Source organism: Rutidosis leptorrhynchoides, chromosome 8 (assembly GCF_046630445.1).
Source record: "Rutidosis leptorrhynchoides isolate AG116_Rl617_1_P2 chromosome 8, CSIRO_AGI_Rlap_v1, whole genome shotgun sequence".
Classification (NCBI taxonomy): domain Eukaryota; kingdom Viridiplantae; phylum Streptophyta; class Magnoliopsida; order Asterales; family Asteraceae; genus Rutidosis; species Rutidosis leptorrhynchoides.
In genome coordinates this window covers 239423610-239444095 of record NC_092340.1, presented here as the reverse complement: position 1 = coordinate 239444095, position 20486 = coordinate 239423610, and the positions used below count along the sequence as shown (strand labels likewise).

Sequence of the window (20486 nt, the reverse complement as noted above, 5' to 3'; positions counted from 1 at the left end):
ATTTTGCCTTATCAACCAAGAAAAACGATTTTTCTTGTCCACCAAGAATGAATCGTTTCCTTATTTGTTGATCTGTAAATCATTTTCAGTTTTAGAAGATTGCGTTTTCATTATAAATACCAAGCCTTTGGTATTGGAAAAACACATACAAAAACACAACGCAATTAACCAAACACATTCACCTACGAATTATAGTTTCCTTCTTCTTCTCGGAACAACTTCGGTATCCCCGTTTCCGGTCATTTTTCTAGCAAGTGCTCTCCTCCGGCAATACGCTGCTTCGAACCGGTGTACCCTGGGAACAGACGTCGAATCTGTTTAAGGAAAATGTGTCAAACACAAGCCCGGTTCAACCCGTCAATTCGGTTTGATTGTATTTAATTTCAATTTTACTTTTTGTTTATGTTTAATCGTATTGCTATATGTATTATTGATCCGATTAACATGCCTATGTAATTTGATTCTGTTTCGTATATCTATATATTTTATTACATTGCATTCATAAACTTTCTAACTTTTTAATAGCACATGTCACTACAAGAAAAATGAGCTTTAGTGACGAAGACTATTGGTCACTAATAACACTAAAATGGTCACTATATCTTACTATTATACATAAAGAACTTTTTGCATCCTCCCGCTTTCCCCTAATTGGTTACGTCCCCATTGACTATTCAACATTTTTTCTAATTCTATGTATATTCTATTTCTCCGGGTTCACTATCACAATTCATTGGTATGCTTTTTCTTCAATTTATTTCCTTTTTTATATTTCTGTTACTATTTTTTAATTGAATTTTTGAGATAATCCTTCTGTAGGTTATACTATGCAATTTGTGTAGAAAATTATGAGTTGTGATATTACTCAAAATAGACATATCATTAGCCACAATATCAAGTCCTATCGTCGGTTATTTCATACGAATTTGTAATATTTCCATTTAAATTTCGTTGTATTGTAATTAAGCATAGAATCATTGTATACTTGAAGAAATGTTGAAGATAATGAATGAAACAACTCAAAGATCAAAACCAGAACAAGAAACGAAGAAACAGAAAAGTGCACCGAGGGTGTGCACTCCACGCACGCAAACGCGCACGACAAAATTTGATCAGAAAGTTACTAAAACAAAACATAAATGCGCACCGTGCAAAATTGAAGAGTGCACCCCGCGCACTATAGTGCGCACCGCGCACGTTCTCCGCGCACGCCCCTTTTTTCATCTGTAAAGCAGATCTGAGACGTGCAATCGAGCTATAAAGTAAAAGGTGATAGGTAGCTAGTGCGCCCCGAGCACCTAATTTTGTGCGCACCGCGCACGCTTACTTTTCCAGCTATATTCTTCCTTTTTAAGCCCCTTTCTAGCTTCATTCTTGACACACCAGTTCACAGTCATTTCATAGGCTAAGGTTACGATTCAAGATGATCCTTGGAGTAATCCAGGATCACCTAATCCATCATTTCAATCTAGAATCAAGAATCATCAGGATCATCATCCAAGATTTCTTCAAAAGGTCGATTCTTGTTAGTTCAATGAATTCTATCTTTATTTCCAGTTTGTTATTGTCTTTAAATATGATTGTTAGCTAGTTCTTTTTATGCTTGTCTAGATAAAAAACCGAGATATTGAATGTTTGTTTTTGATTGATTGTTCTTATGCGCGATAGTTTGATGTTTGAATACAAGAACCATTCTTGTTAAGTTTAATCTTTTCGATTCAATTAGTTGGTATATTTGTTTAACCAAGAAACATCATCTTGTTAATTTAGTATATCGATTTACACCTAGTGACAAGTGTTTACCCGTCTTTTACCAAAAGGGGTAAGTTGCGTTCAAATGATTAATCTATATAGGAATGTAAGAACGACTCTTGTAGATACTTTCGGGTAGCTTAATTGATATGTGTAGTTGTTTAGTAGAATGGTCAATTCCCTAGAATATGTTATATATATTTTCACTACTCAATTCCATATAGCTAATAGGTGTTAGAAATTTGCCTTATCTAGTGACGTTTATAGGGATCCTATTACTATACTTAATTGATTACTTGGGTTGGGTGAATTGAGTATTTAACCGGACCAAGGGGATGAATTAAGCTAAACCATTAGTTGACATAGGAGTGGATCATGATCAACACATCATTGGCATGATCATCATTCAAGTCTTTAGACTAGTTGAATTAGTTGATTACAAATAGGAGGTTTTAGATGACAAGAACATCACTTGCATCGTGTAATCCCGTTTGAGTGTTTGCGCAAGACTACTCTTGGTAAACCGATCAATTAGTTCCCGTGCATAGTCAATCAATCCGGTCTTAATCCATAATAACATTCAATATCGAGGGTAAAAAGTCTAGATGAGCATATTCCTTTAATTTGATATAAAAACTATCTTTTCATTTCTATAAATCTAAAATACCAAAGATATTGTCTTTTAAACTTATTCCTTTATTGATTTGCCCATCGTTAAAGGGAAACCCAATATCTTTTATTTGTTTGATTTCATTTTATCTAGTTAAATCCCAATTTAGTTTATACAATCTTAACTTGTACATATAACTGTCCTTGGAACGCACACGGATTTTACCATTATCTATACTACAACACGATCGGGTACACTGTCCGTTAGTGTGTGTAATCTTTAAAACCGGTATTTTTCATACAACAATTCATATACCACGTTTCGCACATCAAGTTTTTGGTGCCGCTGCCGGGGACAGTTGTGTCAAGATAAGAATTGTTGACTAAGTTGTGATTATTATTTTTTTAGATTTTATCATTTTTTTTTGTAGAATTTTTATTAGTATTATTTTTTTTATCGCTGTTTAGTGTCGGTGCTTTTATTCTTTTCTAGTTTTTGTCAGTTGCAGGGAAATGGTTGACCACAGGAATATAACAATGGGTGAGAGAATGAGAGTAGAACGGAGGAAATTAATCGAATTATATTTATCTCCTAGTGTTACCAACGAGGGGTACCAAGAGAAAGAAGAAGATGAAGTTGTGGTTAACACTAATAACATGTCTATGAAAGAGAGGATGATAGTCGAAGATTTCTGCCCGTGTTTTTATGGGTCTTGGCAATGTTGCATGAATTCGGACGTAAAACATTCGAGTCCCCTACCCATTAAGCAACTTGCTACCGATCATTATTCACCGTTGATTCTGTTTTCGAAACATTCAAATGTGACAGAGTCTAGTCCAGCTCCACAACTTATAACTTCACAATCTATTGTGCAAAACGAACTGGTTGTTGAAAAATGTACTCGTTTAGATCCACTTTCTGAGCTTTTGCAGGATTTCCCCGAGTTACATTCTTACTCTTCTAGTTATATAGATGAGATTGTGGTAAAAGAGGAAGACGGTTTGCTACTCGTTCTCATGGCTAATGGTTATGAACCTACAACTGAAGAATTAAAGGAATTGAAGCTGAAAATTGAGCCCCGCTCAATAGTTGAGATTCACAGCGGGTCCATGCTTATTTCATAAGATGTCAATTTGGGGAAGACAATCTATAAAGACCCATTTGACCAAGATCCCCCAATTAGAATAAAAGTTTTACTGAAAATCGCACTTGGAGGGGAGTCATGTGTTAACCCTTGGGTTAGGTTATCCTTTTTCGGGAAACTAAAAAAGGATTTATCTCATATAATATACACCACCCGAGGTGTAAATGATTGGCTCACTATTCTGATTCGTGGAACTTTTTCTACCGACTTCACGTCTCGTCCGATAAAGTGTGGGGGAGTTTAACCCCACTAGGCATTAAATTTGGGGTCGAGTCGAGTGCATGACACGTTATAAAAGTGCACGATGTGTTTCAAGGTTTTAGTGACACTAGCATTAAAATTCGGCAAGGTACCTATCAAACTAGAATTTGTGTGATGAAGATCAAGGAATGAAGGATGCGCCATCGCTCACCTACATTCCACGATCTCCGATTTTTGAACATAGGTTTTTCGAACTCCTTTTTCTCACTATTGCCCTCTCGAATTTAAATTTTACTGATTTTAAGTATTGAGGGCATTACTTAATCTTAAGTGTGGGGGAGGGTATAAATTCTCGCTGGTATTCAAATGGTATGTATGCAACTTGGCTTATTTTCGCATTTTATGAAAAATTTTAAATTTTTGAACTAAAAGTCTTAACGAAAAAGCCAAGTGTGGGGGATTTTTACCAATCTTTTCGAATTACTATCACCACCAAATTTTACAAGTAAAGTGTTTTAAGGTACTTTTGGCTTAAAAGGAAAAGGAATAATGTCACTAATCTTAAAGGATGTATCTAGTTCATCCATAGAGGAAGTAAAGTCTTTCGGGTTTTTGCCTTACTTGATGTAGCATACTTCCTAAACTATATCATTTCATACCAATATCATATCACGATATAAAGGTACAGTGGGAAGAGAAAGTCTTGAACTTTCAAACCCGAAAATAAACTTGGTAGGGTAAATCCAAGGCACTATCCAGTGTAAGACCGATTACGGTGTATAAGCTGGAGCAGGATCTGTCCCACGCGATAGCATAGTCTTCGCAGTATTATCCCTTGATCTAAAATGTACAAATTATCATGAAAGACCGATATTAATATCGCGTTAGGGGGCACCCGGTTAAGAGTTCCATGATACTACAATCATGGGGGCGGATAGCTTGCTAATCGCCGACTGAGACTTCGATTTTTAGTTACCCTCAACCGGAATTTGAGGTTTAAACCGGAAAACGTGTCTAGTGTAAAAACTAGCATGACATTTTCAAACTCTTAAAACGTTTTTCTAAAGATCCAATTTTCCCTAAGGATCCAAATTTTTTAAGAACTTTCACCAAAGTTCGGTTCTCCCAAGCAATCCAAATGTGTGCGTGTGTTTCATATATCGTGTGTGTAACTCAACGAGTGTGTATTCCAATTGTGTAACATGTGTTTTATATAGCGTGAGTTTGTATTCCAAGATAATGTGTGTGTTTTGCGTGCTTCGTGTGACTAGTGTGATTTATATTCCATGAAATGTGTGTGATTCATATATTTATGAGTTTTGTATTCGTATGATTAGAACAAGACTTGCTTGAGGACAAGCAAGAGTTAAGTGTGGGGGATTTTGATATTGCTCAAAATAGACATATCATTAGTCACAATATCAAGTCCTACCGTCGGTTATTTCATACGAATTTGTAATATTTCCATTTAAATTCCTTTGTATTGTAATTAAGCATAGAATCATTGTATACTTGAAGAAATGTTGAAGATAATGAATGAAACAACTCAGATATCAAAACCAGAACAAGAAAAGAAGAAACAGAAAAGTGCACCGAGGGTGTGCACTCCGCGCACGCAACCACGCACGACAATATTTGATCAGAAAGTTGCTAAAACAAAACATAAATGCGCACCGTGCAAAATTGAAGAGTGCACCCCGCGCACTATAGTGCGCACCGCGCACGTTCTCCGCGCACGCCCCCTTTTTCGTCTGTAAAGCAGATATGAGACGTGCAATCGAGCTGTAAAGTAAAAGGTGGTAGGTGGCTAGTGCGCCCCGCGCACCTACTTTTATGCGTACCGCGCACGCTTACTTTTCCAGCTATATTCTTCCTTTTTATGCCCCTTTCCAGCTTCATTCTTGACACACCAGTTCACAGTCATTTCATAGGCTAAGGTCACGATTCAAGGTGATCCTTGGAGTAATCCAGGATCACCTAATCCTTCATTTCAATCCGGAATCAAGAATCATCAGGATCATCATCCAAGATTTCTTCAAAAGGTCGATTCTTGTTAGTTCAATGAATTCTATCTTTATTTCCAGTTTTTTATTGTCTTTAAATATGATTGTTAGCTAGTTCTTTTTATGCTTGTCTAGATAAATAACCGAGATATTGAATGTTTGTTTTTGATTGATTGTTCTTATGCGTGATAGTTTGATGTTTGAATACAAGAACCATTCTTGTTAAGTTTAATCTTTTTGATTCAATTAGTTGGTATATTTGTTTAACCAAGAAACATCATCTTGTTAATTTAGTATATCGATTTACACCTAGTGACAAGTGTTTGCCCGTCTTTTACCAAAAGGGGTAAGTTGCGTTCAAACGATTAATCTATATAGGAATGTAAGAACGACTCTTGTAGATACTTTCGGATAGCTTAATTGATATGTGTAGTGGTTTAGGAGAACGGTCAATTCCCTAGAATATGTTATACATATTTTCACAACTCAATTCCATATAGCTAATAGGTGTTAGAAATTTGCCTTATCTAGTGACGTTTATAGGGATCCTATTACTACACTTAATTGATTACTTGGGTTGGGTGAATTGAGCATTTAACCGGACCAAGGGGATGAACTAAGCTAAACCATTAGTTGACATAGGAGTGGATCATGATCAACACATCATTGGCATGATCATCATTCAAGTCTTTAGACTAGTTGAATTAGTTGATTACAAATAGGAGGTCTTAGATGACAAGAACATCACTTGAATCGTGTAATCCCGTTTTAGTGTTTGCGCAAGACTACTCTTGGTAAACCGATCAATTAGTTCTCGTGCATAGTCAATCAATCCGGTCTTAATCCATAATAACATTCAATATCGAGGGTCAAAAGTCTAGATGAGCATATTCCTTTAATTTGATATAAAAACTATCTTTTCATTTCTATAAATCTAAAATACCAAAGATATTGTCTTTTAAACTTATTCCTTTATTGATTTGCCCATCATTAAAGGGCAACCCAATATCTTTTATTTGTTTGATTTCATTTTATCTAGTTAAATCTCAATTTAGTTTATACAATCTTAACTTGCACATATAACTGTCCTTGGAACGATACACGGATTTTACCATTATCTATACTACTAAACGATCGGGTACACTGCCCGTTAGTGTGTGTAATCTTTAAAACCGGTATTTTTCATACAACAATTCATATACCACCTTTCGCACATCAAGGTGTTTGTGCTCTACTTTTCATGACATCAACTTACAACACTTAGTAACTTCTTATTTTACCTTTTCCCAATTTTTATCTATGGACTTTCTCGACACTAAGTTTCATCGTTAATTCCGATTGATTCCGATGTTTATATGTTTATTTCAATATGTTTTCTTTTCAAAATCTAACTAAATTGTTACCTGTATTAGAATATGGCAAGCGAAACTCAAAAGGACGAAGATAATCAGCTAGATGATGATGAAGATTCTTGCAGCCGGAATAGGAACTCAGAGTTCAACAATCGTAGTCGGTATCACCAGCAGACGTTCATCACATAAAACATCGACAACAGACCCAATAACGTTGTAGCACTCATTAGCGTGTATTATCATATAGTCGAGATCTTATTTTGCAGAAAACGTGTTGAGAGACCTAGTGAGAGGAGAGTCCTTTTAACTTGAACTTGATTTTGACTTTCGTTAATGTACGTTTCTGCATATAGTAAAAAAGTGGAGTATGGTGTTACTTATAGAATTATTAGGATGTTTGCTGACGATAAAAATAAGTGTGTTACTCCGTATATGTTCTGGTGTTGTATTTAATGATAATGATAAATGATAATTAGTGATGAAGTTATTATTTTTGTTGCTGAAATGTTGAAGATGTGTTATGGCTATAATGATTTCCTAATGGTTTATATGTTTAATACCTTTTTTTCATTATGTTCACTCTTTTGTTTTTCAATTGTCAACATGCACAAAATGCAAAGGTTGAGATGAAGAATGATGACTCATCAGTTAATAAACTCTACGTACATGACATTCAATGAAGGGCCAACTGAAAAAAGATAGTTATAAATTTCCTCTTCAAGAAGTAGTTGTAGTAGGAAGAAACAAAAAGTAATATTCGAAATAAAATAATAAAAGATGGATAAAATAAATGTTGATCGGTAAATAAATACTAAAGCTTTTATATGCAAGGCTAAAGCACTTCCTAGATATTTGTATTTGTATTGAGAGTTGGCCTGGTACGAATAGGTAAAATAAAAAAGATGAGTTGAGGATATAAAAAAACATGGCATATACTACTATTATACAACACTAATAGCTTTGACATTGATAAACTACTCTTATGCCAATTATAACCAAGCTTTGACGTTACTGGTTTTATGTTGTTATTGTTGTATTTGATGTCAATTACAAGAAGGTATTTATATTAAAAAAAAAAAAACACTTTCAGACGTTCAACGTCTAGATGATTAGAAAAACATGTATGATAGTAACTGAAGGAAGAAAACTTAAAGGCATTTAGCTGCTTTCATAAGCCGGGAAGATTAGAGATGAATACGTTGCCTCTCATAGATCTAAGTTAGTGGCTCTTTGCAAACTTCAATTTTATATGTGGTTAGATGTTGTGTCGCACAATGAATTGATAAAGAAAAATGCTACGAGTGTCAAAGATATACATGGCAGTTTCTATCACTCTTTAGGAATCTTTTTCTAAGAGAGGTGTGAAAACAAGGGTAAGGTGTGTTACTGGTCGAAATAACAATCTTGGTAGACATCGAAACATGGTAAATGGAGAGATTTTATCTTCTCGAAATCTGGGCCGTGCATTATGCACGGCCTATAACTTACTAGTATATATATATATATATATATATATATATATATATATATATATATATATATATATATATATATATATATATTGGTAGGATCAAGATGGAAGTAACCATTCAGGGGGAAACGGGGGGAAGTAAAAACTTTTTTTTTTCGTTTTTGGAAAAAACTTTGTTCACGAACATTATAGATGAGATGAAAATATGAACATTTAGTAGAGACACTTTGTGATAAATGTTTTTATTTTAGCGGGAAACAGCTCGAAAAAGTAATATATATCAATTATCGTATTTTTCGAGCGTATTTTGATGTTTTAGCTATTGGGGTTTAAATATTAGGGTTTAGATATTAGGGTTTATAGGGTTTAGATATTAGGGTTTAGAAATTTAGGGTTTAGGGTTTAGATTTATGGTTTAGATTTAGGATTTAGATTGAGTTTTTAACACGAACGGTTTAGAGTTTAGGGTTTGGTGTTTTGAGTTTATGGAATAAACCCAAAACACCAAACCCTAAACCCTAAACTCTAAATCGGGCTAAATTTTACTTCACAAAACATGAAGAAGAAAAAAAACAATCATATTTTTCACGAACAATATTATCTTGAATGTTATTTTTGTCGATTGTTTTCCCGCCTAAATAATAACATTCATCACGAAGTATCTCTTCTAAATGTTCATATTTTCGTGTGATCTTGATGCCGGAAAAAAAAATTAAAAAAAAACGAAAAAAAAATTAAAATTTTGCTTCACCCCGCTTCCCCCCGATTGGTTACTTCCCCATTGATCATGCCCATATATATATATATATATATATATATATATATATATATATATATATATATATATATATATATATATATATATAACAGTAACGAACTTAACGTGCATGCCAATGTTTTATGGGATTATTAGGCTGATTAAAGGCAGGGACGTTGAATACAAAAAGTATTAATAGTCATGTGCCAATCATACAATCTTAAATTCTCAAATTTTTATATCTAATTTCAAAAATATACTATTAACAATACTAGTTGTATATTTTGAAAAATTGAAGATTGATTCCCCAATTCTCAAATCTTAATCATTTCAATAGCTAAAATTTACTCTTTTTCCTTTTTTTAACTCACCCATCAAAATGCTGAGCTTAGAATACATTTATATACACGTGTTGATTATTTATATATTTATTTATTTATAAGCTATCGACCCTTCCCGTTAAATACCCCTTGATCACTTCACTTGTTTCATAACCTTGTACACAAACAATGTTTGAGTTTCGAAAACAATCTTATTCATATCTCATCATAACCATTATCTTTACAATCTTGATCATGTTTTCAACATTCAAACAATTTCCAAATCATGACTACTTTCACCTTCTCAATCACATTTCTTTAAACCACACTCTCATTTTCGCATTTCTATCAATATGGATTCTCACATTCTACTACTTGAACAAGCCTCGAACCATCTACCTAGTCGATTTCGCTTTATTCAAGCCGTCTTTCGTTTATCGTGTGTCGTTTTCCTCCGTAGTTGAACACAGCCGCATCCTTTTAGCGTCACAGCCTAAGAGCCTTGCTTTCCAACTCAAAATCTTTCAAAGATCTGGTTTAGGTGAAGAAACATGTGTACCAAAAGCAATACAATATCTTCCACCTGACCCCAATTTTATGGATGCTATGGACGAGTGTCATATGGTCATTTTCTCAGCCATGGACTCTTTGTTACAACAAACTGGGATTAACCCATATCAAATCGACATTTTAATCGTCAATTGTAGTATCTTTGCACCAACTCCATCTATTTCATCCATTGTGGTTAATAAATATAAATTGAGGGGTGATATTAAGAGTTTTAATTTATCAGGAATGGGGTGTAGTGCTGGATTAATATCTATTGATTTTGCTAAACATCTACTTCAAGTCCACACAGATTCATACGCAGTTGTGATAAGTACCGAAATTCTTACCCCAAACGCTTATTTGGGGAAAGAAAGATCAATGCTCCTCCCAAACGTTCTGTTCAGATTGGGAGGAGCAGCGATCCTTTTGACGAATAAATCGTCAGCACGTACACATGCGAAATACTTTCTTTCGCACGTGGTTCGGACTCATAAAGGGTCCGACGAGAAATCATACCGTTGTGTACAACAAGAAGAAGACAAAGAAGGACATATTGGTGTAGCGCTAACGTTAGATCTTATGGCAGCCGCTGGGGACTCATTGAAGACCAACATTATCACAATCGGTCCATTAGTTCTTCCGTTATCAGAAAAACTATTGTTTGTTTTTAATCTTTTGGGAAGAAAGTTTTTGAAGCAGCTTGGTCTTAAACCATACATTCCTGACTTCAAAAAAGCGTTTGATCACTTCTGTATTCATGCGGGTGGACGTGCTGTTATCGATGTGATTCAGAAGAATTTAAGGTTGTCGGATGAGGACGTGGAAGCATCTAGGATGACGTTGCACCGATTTGGAAACACGTCATCATCTTCATTATGGTATGAAATAGGTTATATTGAAGCAAAAGGGAGAATGAAAAAAGGGAATAAAGTATGGCAAATAGGGTTTGGGAGTGGATTCAAATGTAATAGTGCAGTTTGGAAATGTAATAAGGATATTGAACCTTCAAAAACTAGTGCATGGGCTGAGTGCATTCACAGGTACCCGGTTGATGAACCTGAAGTTGTGAAGCTATAAACTAAGGACAAATTTGGTCAAACAAACAACGAGAAAATTAATATAGCATGTGCATGAATTACGACACAGGTTGATATCATTATTCAGTAAATTCCCACTATTTGTTTGTTTTCAAACAAATAAATAGTGGGAATTTCCTTGTTTACACAAGGCTGTGTTTGTTTCTTTCTACCCTTAAACTTCTTTTACCCTATTCTAATCTTGTGAGCCTTACTTTTTTGTATACTAGTTACGTGATTGGTATTATTAGAATATACGGAGTATTTTTCTAACTTGCTGAACTTGTTTTTTTATTTATTTTCTTATCTCATCTATTTATTTCTTACCATTTGCTATCTTTTTCCTATCTTTTGCCTTACTTTGACTGTTTACTATTGTATAGCCCGGTCTTTATTGTATTTTACTTTTTTGTTTTGAATTCTCTCAATTTTTATTTTCTTTATAGGTTAATATAGACCCTACTAGCACCTATGATCACCTGAGGTCATGTCCTCCTAGATTAGGGGCGGATAGGACTAGAGGGGTTAGAGGGGGTAATAGGGTTGCTACCCCGGGTGGGATTAGAGTGGGTAGTTGGAATATAGGAACCTTGACGGGCAAGAGGATTGAGCTCGTTGATACATTTCTTAAGAGTAATGTAGACATAGGGTGTGTTCAAGAGACTAGATGGAAGGGTGAAGGGACGGTAGATATTAAAGACTATAGGTTGTGGTACTCGGGTTCTAGGATAGCACGAAAAGGGGTAGGTATCTTTTTGGGCAAACTACATAAGGATAACGTTGTTGACGTGAGTAGGCTTAGCGATAGGATTATGTCGGTTAGTCTAATTATTAAGGAGGAGACTTTCACGGTCATAAGCGCATACGCACCTCACACGGGCTTAAGTGATGCGGAGAAGAAGAGTTTTTGGGAATTGTTAGATGAGGTAGTGAGGGGGTGCCCAGCGGACCATCGACTGATTATAGGGGGTGATCTGAATGGACACATAGGAGTGGAGGCAGAAGGTTACGAGGGAGCCCATGGGGGCTTTGGGTTTGGCCCTAGAAACGAAGAAGGGCGCTCAATCCTGGAGTTTGCCATTGCCCACGAGATGGTCGTAGCAAACTCTTTCTTCAAGAAGAGGGATGCTCAGTTAGCTACTTTTCATAGCGGGGGTCGTAGCACCCAGATTGACTTTTTGCTCCTCCGTAAAGGGGAACTTAGGACTTGTAGGGACTGTAAGGTCCTTCCAGCATTGACTTGCTCCTTCCAGCATCGATTGTTGGTCATGGACCTAGTCACTCGGGGAAGAGTTGGTAGGAGGGCCAGGGTTGTGCAACCTAGAGTCCTTTGGAAGAACCTGCATGGAGCGAATGCAGAGAATTTTAGAGCGACTGTTGCTGATAGATTGAGGGTAGAAGGGGATTACGTAGACCCTACTGATGTAGATCAGATTTGGAACCGCATGGCGTCCGCTATCAGAGATGTGGCAAAAGAGACCTTAGGGGTGGCAATAGGGACATCGAGAGCCCATAAGAGTAGTAGAGAATCGTGGTGGCTTAATGACGATGTCCAAACGAAAGTCGCGTTAAAACAGACGAGGTTTAGGGAGCTCATTACTTTTGGAGAAGGGACACCTGCAGAGAGAACTAGGATAGAAGAAAGATATAAAGAAGCTAAAAGAGAAGCAAAGAAGGCCGTAGCAATTGCTAAAGACAAAGCATATGAAGATTTATATAGGAAACTAAACTCTAAAGAGGGAGCTAATGACATATATAGGATAGCTAAAGCTAGGGAGCGAAGAAGCAGGGACTTGGTTAACGTCAAATTTATCAAGAATGAAGCGGGTCAAACTATAGTGAAAGAAGACCTTATTAGGAATAGATGGGAGGAGTATTTTGCATCCCTCTTCTGTAGGGAAAGACCCGAGCGGAACGGGGAACTCCATGAGGTTCGTGAGTATCAAAACAACTGTTTCTGTACGAGGATTAACCAGGAGGAAGTTAGATCGTCTCTACGAAAGATGGGGAGAAACAAAGCAGTAGGACCAGACCAAATTCCGATTGAGGCATGGAGGTGCCTAGGAGATGAAGGGGTTAGATGGCTGACAAACCTTTTCAACATGACGTTTAGAAGCGCAAAGATGCCTATGGAATGGAGACTTAGTGAGGTTATTCCCATTTACAAGAATAAGGGAGATGCGCAAATATGTAGTAATTATAGAGGCATAAAGTTACTTAGTCATACAATGAAGCTTTGGGAGAGAGTGATTGAGACGAGGCTCCGACGTGAGACAAAGGTTTCAGAGAACCAGTTCGGTTTCATGCCAGGACGTTCGTCGATAGAAGCGATCCACATCGTTAGAAGCCTTATGGAGAAGTATAGGGAAAAACAAAAGAACCTACACATGGCATTCGTAGACTTGGAAAAGGCTTATGACTGTGTCCCGCGTGAGCTGATTTGGAAGACCCTTAATGTTAGGGGTGTCCCAAGTAGATATATAAGGACTATTAGAGATATGTATGAGGGGGCGAAGACTCGTGTACGTACGACGGTAGGAAACACTGAGTTTTTCCCAGTAGAGGTAGGTTTACATCAGGGATCGGCCCTTAGCCCATATCTTTTCGCTTTGATTCTAGACGAACTGACTCAAAGGATACAAGATAACATCCCATGGTGCCTAATATTCGCGGACGATATTGTATTAGTTTCGGATTCCCAGGATGAGCTTAACAGAAGGATAGAGCAATGGAGGAGCGCCCTAGAATCAAATGGCCTACGGATTAGCAGACTTAAGTCGGAGTACCTTAGATGCGATTTCAGGACGAGCGAAGAGGAATAAGAGGATATTGTGGACGTCCGAATTGGGGACCAAATTTTACCTCCACAAGAGTCCTTTAGATATTTAGGCTCGATGCTTCACAAATCGGGAAGGATAGATGAGGACGTGACACATCGTATACGAGTAGGATGGTTGAAGTGGAGGGCAGCGAAAGGGGTATTGTGCGACAAGAAGGTACCCCTTAAATTGAAAGGGAAATTCTTCAAGGTGGCAATCAGACCAGCCATGTTGTACGGATCGGAGTGTTGGCCAATGACGAAAGCCCAGGAGAGAAGGATGGAGGTGGCAGAAATGAGGATGCTTAGGTGGACGTGTGGTAAGACAATGCTAGATTTGATACCAAATGGAGTTTTTAGGGAGAACTTGAAAGTTGGGAACATAACCAACAAGCTGAGGGAAGGACGACTAAGATGGTTTGGACATGTTTTGAGGCGCCCACTTTTAGCCCCGGTTAGGAGAGTCGAGACCCTTGTTGTTGGGGGCGTAAGGAGAAGGGGTAGACCCAGACGTAGGTTGGAGGATAGATTGAAGCTTGACATGAAGGAGCTCTTATTGACTGAGGACATGACTTCTGATAGGAATTTGTGGAGGAGTAGAATTAGAATAGATGACTAGGCTTTACATTTTGTTTATTTTTTTATATATTTATATTATATTTCCTGCCTACTTGCTTGTGTGCCTTATCGTATTGGCTGTACCTGTTTTACGGTTATATTATATATCTATACTTATTGTAGCATTTTCAGAGGATTTATTGCACTATATGGTTACATGTTTGTATTACATTATATAGCAATTAATTTATACATACTTACATATCACATGCTTTTATGCTATCATTGTATGCTTATTTGTCTATGTTTACATTGTATACCATCTATTTTATACTGCATAGTATACCTACATGCTTCTTACCAACATGTTTTCGTATACTTATTGTACTTACATGACTGGTTATACTTGCATATTTGACACGCACATATTTTAATTATATGTTATATTACATTATTTTGTTACATGCTTTATTTACCTATACATATCGTATTGATATATACTTTATTCATGGTAAAGTTTCTTTTTTATCTACTTTACTTGTATACTTTTACTGCACATATTGGAATTCATGGTTCTTTATGGTCGGAGGTCCCTAGGAAGCAGCCTCTCTGCTCAACAGAATAGGGAGGGACGACTTTCTCTACCTGGGGACCGATAGGTATCCGTGGGTGGAGGAATGACTTCCCTTTTACTTTAGGGTAGAGGAAAGGACTGTCTACATCTAACCTCCCCCATACTCTACTCTAGTGGAATTGGGTATTGTTGTTGTTGTTGTTGTTGTTGTGATTTGTTTGTTTTCAGTTTGATAAACAATTAATTGTATGCTTGTTTAAATATGGTGTCTAAAGATATTTCTGTAAACGTACGTTACTAGAAAATGTTAAGATTGTATATTTGATCATTGCTTATCAAAAGGTGTATGATACTTTGTAATATGATAAAAGTTTCCATATGTGATATCCTTCACTGGAATTAATTATGCTGATGGTCCAGACTAATATGTAATGATGATATTGAACAAAAAGGTTGTTCAAATTTAGTAGTCTAGTCATAAATTATACAGCTGTGTATTTATGGTTTCCTTCGCATGAGCTAGCTTGCCGACTATGGTAGATATTGTCAACTTTTGCACCAATCAAAGAGTGGAAATTATTTAGAATAATTAAAACCAAAATTAAAATTAGAGTTAATGGCATAAATGGTTCTGGTTCTGGTTCAGACGTTACAGTAATCACTGTCATCTTACTTCCTTTTTCTATCATTTTTTTTTATCACATACTCCGTATTCAATACCCCGTCCAAATAAAAAACATTGTTCAGTTTAATTTTTTTATTTAAAATATATTAATGAATTCTCTAATTTTCTTGGTTATAGTTGTTATAGAAAGTAATTACTCCGTAATAAATTATTATTATTTGATGTATTTAAAAAAGTCATAATTGAAACTCTAATAACTTTTTATTATTATTGTAAGGAACAATAAATTTGATACAAATAAAAATAGTAAAGTAAAGTCGACAATTTTTACAGAACAGAGAGAGTAGAATAATGTATTATCTTTCATTTATCATTTATCATATTTAATAATATTTGAATATTATACTATTTCTTCCATCTTAAAACTAGTGTTCATCCTACCATTTATATTTATATATGTTTCATATTAATTGTTTATTTGTAAAAAGTAACTACTAATATCATTAAAATTATGAACGTAACCTCATTTATTACTTTAATTATTTATATCATAAACTAAATTTAAGAGCACGTGTGTTACACGGGTACTCCTAATCAAACAAACTAAAAACTTAATTTGTTATATCAATTAACGGTATGATAAAAGTAAAAAACGCGTAAATATCTCTAAATGTTATAATGTTTATTGTAACCAACTTATTAGTAGTATTATAAGTACTATGTTATTATAGTACTGTTAGGTCTCTAGAAAGAGCTAACTATATCCCTTAAATTGTAAGGGAGGTGTTCTATAGATGAGGGCTATATATAGAACACCAAGTCTCCCTTAGTCACTGACATTAGCCACCGATTTGTAATGTATTCAAGAGAGCCGTGGAATATAGTTGACTAGTCTGACTAATGCTCTCTACATTCATGTGGTTAATTGTTCACATTCATGGTATTCATGAGATCTAGGATCCTACAATTAGTATTCGAGCTTAGGCCTTAATCACATGAAGGAGATCCTTATGAATATTCATGAATGTTTTCTCTCCACCTTCAAACTTTCAACCTCAAATCTTCAAACCTTCATCATCTTCATCATGAAGATATGAAGATCTTCAAAATTTTTCGAAAAAATTTTCGGCAATTTTTTCGAAACCGAATATCATTTACCGAATTTAAACCGAATCCTATTTTCACACATTACCGAAACTCAATTCCAAAGTTAACATTGACACTTATTCATATATCCAAAACAACAACACAAAAATCATTACACAATAACGTCTGATTATTATTTTTATATTCTTAAAATCACAAATCAAAACTCTATTACATCTCATGTTACTGTATCGAGTGCATCTTCAACCTTAAACAGTTCATTTTCATCATTTGAGATTCTCACAACAAATGAAGCATACATCTATGATCTATAACAGAATCTAAACACTCGTGATTTTCCAGATTCGATCAACAATAACAAATTACTGGAGAATTCGATCGAGTTCTTCGTTCGTGTTTGTCACTAATCGTTTTGGCCTCCGGAACAATCTAGCTTATCTCAGATCAGATTGACGACTGATTGTGATTTATGGATACATACTTCAGCTTCGTGATGATTCAATTCAAGTGGAGAAACAACAGAGATTCATGAATTTCAAAGTCAAACTTCGTATTCAATTGGTCAACTTTTCAATTGGAATGAATCACGAAGTTTCAGATGATATGAGCAGTTTTTGAGCATTTGTATGATGCTTATGAACATCTTTCGTGAAGGATTCAAGTGGTGATAGTGTCCGATAATCACAATTGATATTCAAGTTCGTCTTCATCTTTTTCGGACTATTCATCAGAGATTTTTCACATTTGTTGATGTTTTAACCTAAGTTTCTTCACAAAAGCTCTAAGGCGCTGCCCAAGGTGGTTAATCTAATCGGTTTCAGTCATCAATTTACTCGAATTCGAATTTCATAAAAAGTTCATATGAAGATGACGAGCCTGCTCTTCATTGATTCCTGAGTTTGAAGATGTTTTGTTCTAAATCTGCTTCATAAAAGTTTTAACCGATGCATCTAGATTCTATCTCAAATCAATTTCGAGTATCAATTTGAATCAATTCGTGATTCCTATGTTTGATAAACAGAAGATGAACAGATTCGGTATATAGAAACAGTTGTTACAGGATTCGGTATGACTGATTCAATAATGATTCGATATTGCAATTGATTATGATTCGGTATCTCGTTCTGTATTAGCTTCGGTATATGGCAGTTACATGACTAGGTATTGAAATTGATTTCTGACTCGGTATTGGTACGGTGATGATAACTCGGTAGATGATTCGGTAGAGCTTCCATACATTAATGATGATTCGGTAGTGTTACTGTTCAGATTCACTATTTGATATTGTTATTGGGCTGCGAACATGTTATTTGGCCTAACAGTACCGAATCTGATTGTGGGCTATTTTATTGAGCCTACCGAATCTAATACGCCCAACAGAAGCCCAACTATCGAATCTGAGAAGATTTTGCCACTTTTAGTCCTTGTCCAGTTTATATTTTTGCAACATCAGTCCCAATACCGAATCTGATGGAAATTTGACAGTTTCAGTCCCTGATAGTTTCAGTTTTTTCCAACAGCAGTCCTAAACCAAATCTGGCTCATTTTTTGTCAATTTTGGCCCCTGAAGCTTATCAGAATTTTTAGGCCTAGTCCATTACCGAATCTGGACCTCCAAAGCACATTTTTCTTATTCTTTCGAGGATCGGATTCGTATGGCTTTTCACATACGCGTTATTTATGATATTTTGGGGATTTTCCGAGCACGTCGACCATTTTAAACAATGAAGCACTTATTTCATGCGAGCATCATTGTGGGGGAGATATGTATATGATTGATGTGCATGTGACTTCAATACGCGTACGTTATTGGACTCGTACTTCAAAGAGACAAAGTTAAAGTGTTACTTCTTTGACGAGTGAGCACGCGAAACCGAAAGAGACTTCCATATCCTTGGGAGAGTACATGAGACGTTAGGAACTTTGAAGGAGCCAACGATCTATATGCTTTAATTCGTGCCCCATATACTTTGAAGGGGGAGATTCTAAAAGTTTTTCGAGCTTACTAATCAAGGCAAATGTTGAGGGGGAGTTGAGTTCTTCATCAACATAAAGTGGTGCTTTGATGAATGTCAAGATTATGTGCATTCCACTGTGTAAACTCAAAGACCGTTGAATGTAGAAGAACTCGAAATTTCAAAGATCTACTTCAACGGCCATGCAAGATTCGAGGGGGAGTTAGTTAGAAATAGTTAATTCTTTCTCATTGTAATTTTGTATGCATTTTACCTTGTGAGCAATCTTCGAGACATAGTTATCTCTTAGGGGGAGATTGTTAGGTCTCTAGAAAGAGCTAACTATATCCCTTAGATTGTAAGGGAGGTGTTCTATAGATGAGGGCTATATATAGAACACCAAGCCTCCCTTAGTCACTAACATTAGCCACCGATTTGTAATGTATTCAAGAGAGCCGTGGAATATAGTTGACTAGTTTGACTAATCCTCTCTACGTTCATGTGGTTAATTGTTCACATTCATGGTATTCATGAGATCTAGGATCCTACAAGTACCTATAATGTTTATTGTAACCAAAGTATTCGCCAATACTAAAGATGTAACATCCTGCATTTTTCCGTTAAGTTTATTTTAACACTGTCTTTTTTTTTTAGATAATATCTTCCGTTATCTAAATTCGTACCTTTTGTTGACTAACGTTCATAATATTCCCGTTATTTAATTATAACATCTCTCATTTAATCTAGCATTTTAAAATAATTCGTTTGGTAAATTCACGCACCCGCTTTTAAACTCGAGGGACTATTGGCGTCAAGTGGGCAAACTAGTTGACTAGGTCAACTAGTCAGCCCACCACTACCACCACTCATTCTTCCCTCATCTCTTTCTCTCTTTTCTCTCTTCCATTTTTGATCTCAAACACCCAAATCATTTCATTCATCATCTAAATTCGATCTAGGAGGCTTACAACAAAACAAATTACATATTTGGAATCCTCTCTTCATCCTCTACAATTTGATACCAATTTCATCTCGTTTGGGTAATGTTTCTAAAACACTAGATTTCTCTAAATTCGTTTTATATACTTGAAATGGTGTTAGTTAGTGTCTATGGCTCAAGTATAACATGAATATATGTTTTGTTTGCTCGATTTGTTGTTTTGGAGTAACTAGCATGAACTTGAAAATGGGTGTGCTTCATCTTTGATTTTCGATGAGTTAATGTTGTTAAATTGTTTAAGTTCATGTTTTAATTGTGTTACTAGTACCACTAGTTTCGTTTTGATGCGTAGGTTGATTAAGAAAACTTCAAACACATGATTATTGATTTTTGTGAATTTTGGTTAGGGTTTGATAGACTTTAAAATGAACTTTTGATGCATTGAATGCTTGTTAATGTTGTTAGTAAGTGTTTAGATGCAATGTATGTTTAATTACATTCTAAACGGCATATCGTATGTGTAAATTGGATTCCCGAATCATATAATACGTTTTACGAACTTGAAACCTTGATAACGAACCTTTAATGATCACTTGACGAGAATTCGGTTATTTCAAATAATGTTTTCGATTGATGAAATGTGTTTAGTTGTATCCCTTGTCAAAAGAGCTTTC

The 20486-nt window shown here is 35.7% G+C and overlaps 2 protein-coding genes across 2 annotated transcripts; both read left to right on the top strand.

Annotated features, from left to right (window-relative positions):
- The first annotated feature begins 10384 nt into the window (after window positions 1-10384).
- On the top strand, window positions 10385-11325 carry LOC139861736 (3-ketoacyl-CoA synthase 6-like). Its single transcript, XM_071850234.1, has one exon. The coding sequence runs from the start codon at window positions 10406-10408 to the stop codon at window positions 11234-11236; it is 831 nt and encodes a 276-aa protein (XP_071706335.1). The 5' UTR covers window positions 10385-10405; the 3' UTR covers window positions 11237-11325.
- Window positions 11284-17535, top strand: LOC139864048 (uncharacterized). Its single transcript, XM_071852634.1, has 4 exons — window positions 11284-11305; window positions 11364-11392; window positions 11682-13310; window positions 17404-17535. The coding sequence occupies exons 1-4, from the start codon at window positions 11284-11286 to the stop codon at window positions 17533-17535; spliced, it is 1812 nt and encodes a 603-aa protein (XP_071708735.1).
- Window positions 17536-20486: the final 2951 nt, after the last annotated feature.

Excerpts from the sequence above, each read along its gene's own strand:
- LOC139864048 (XM_071852634.1), top strand. The coding sequence starts at position 11,284 with ATGTGCATGAATTACGACACAG. Across the intron at positions 11,393-11,681 it reads CCTTGTTTACACAAGGCTGT|GTTAATATAGACCCTACTAG; the intron begins GTTTGTTTCTTT and ends TTTTCTTTATAG. Across the intron at positions 13,311-17,403 it reads GGTGCCTAGGAGATGAAGGG|CTTCGTGATGATTCAATTCA; the intron begins GTTAGATGGCTG and ends TACATACTTCAG.
- LOC139861736 (XM_071850234.1), top strand. The coding sequence starts at position 10,406 with ATGGGGTGTAGTGCTGGATTAATATCTATTGATTTTGCTAAACATCTA.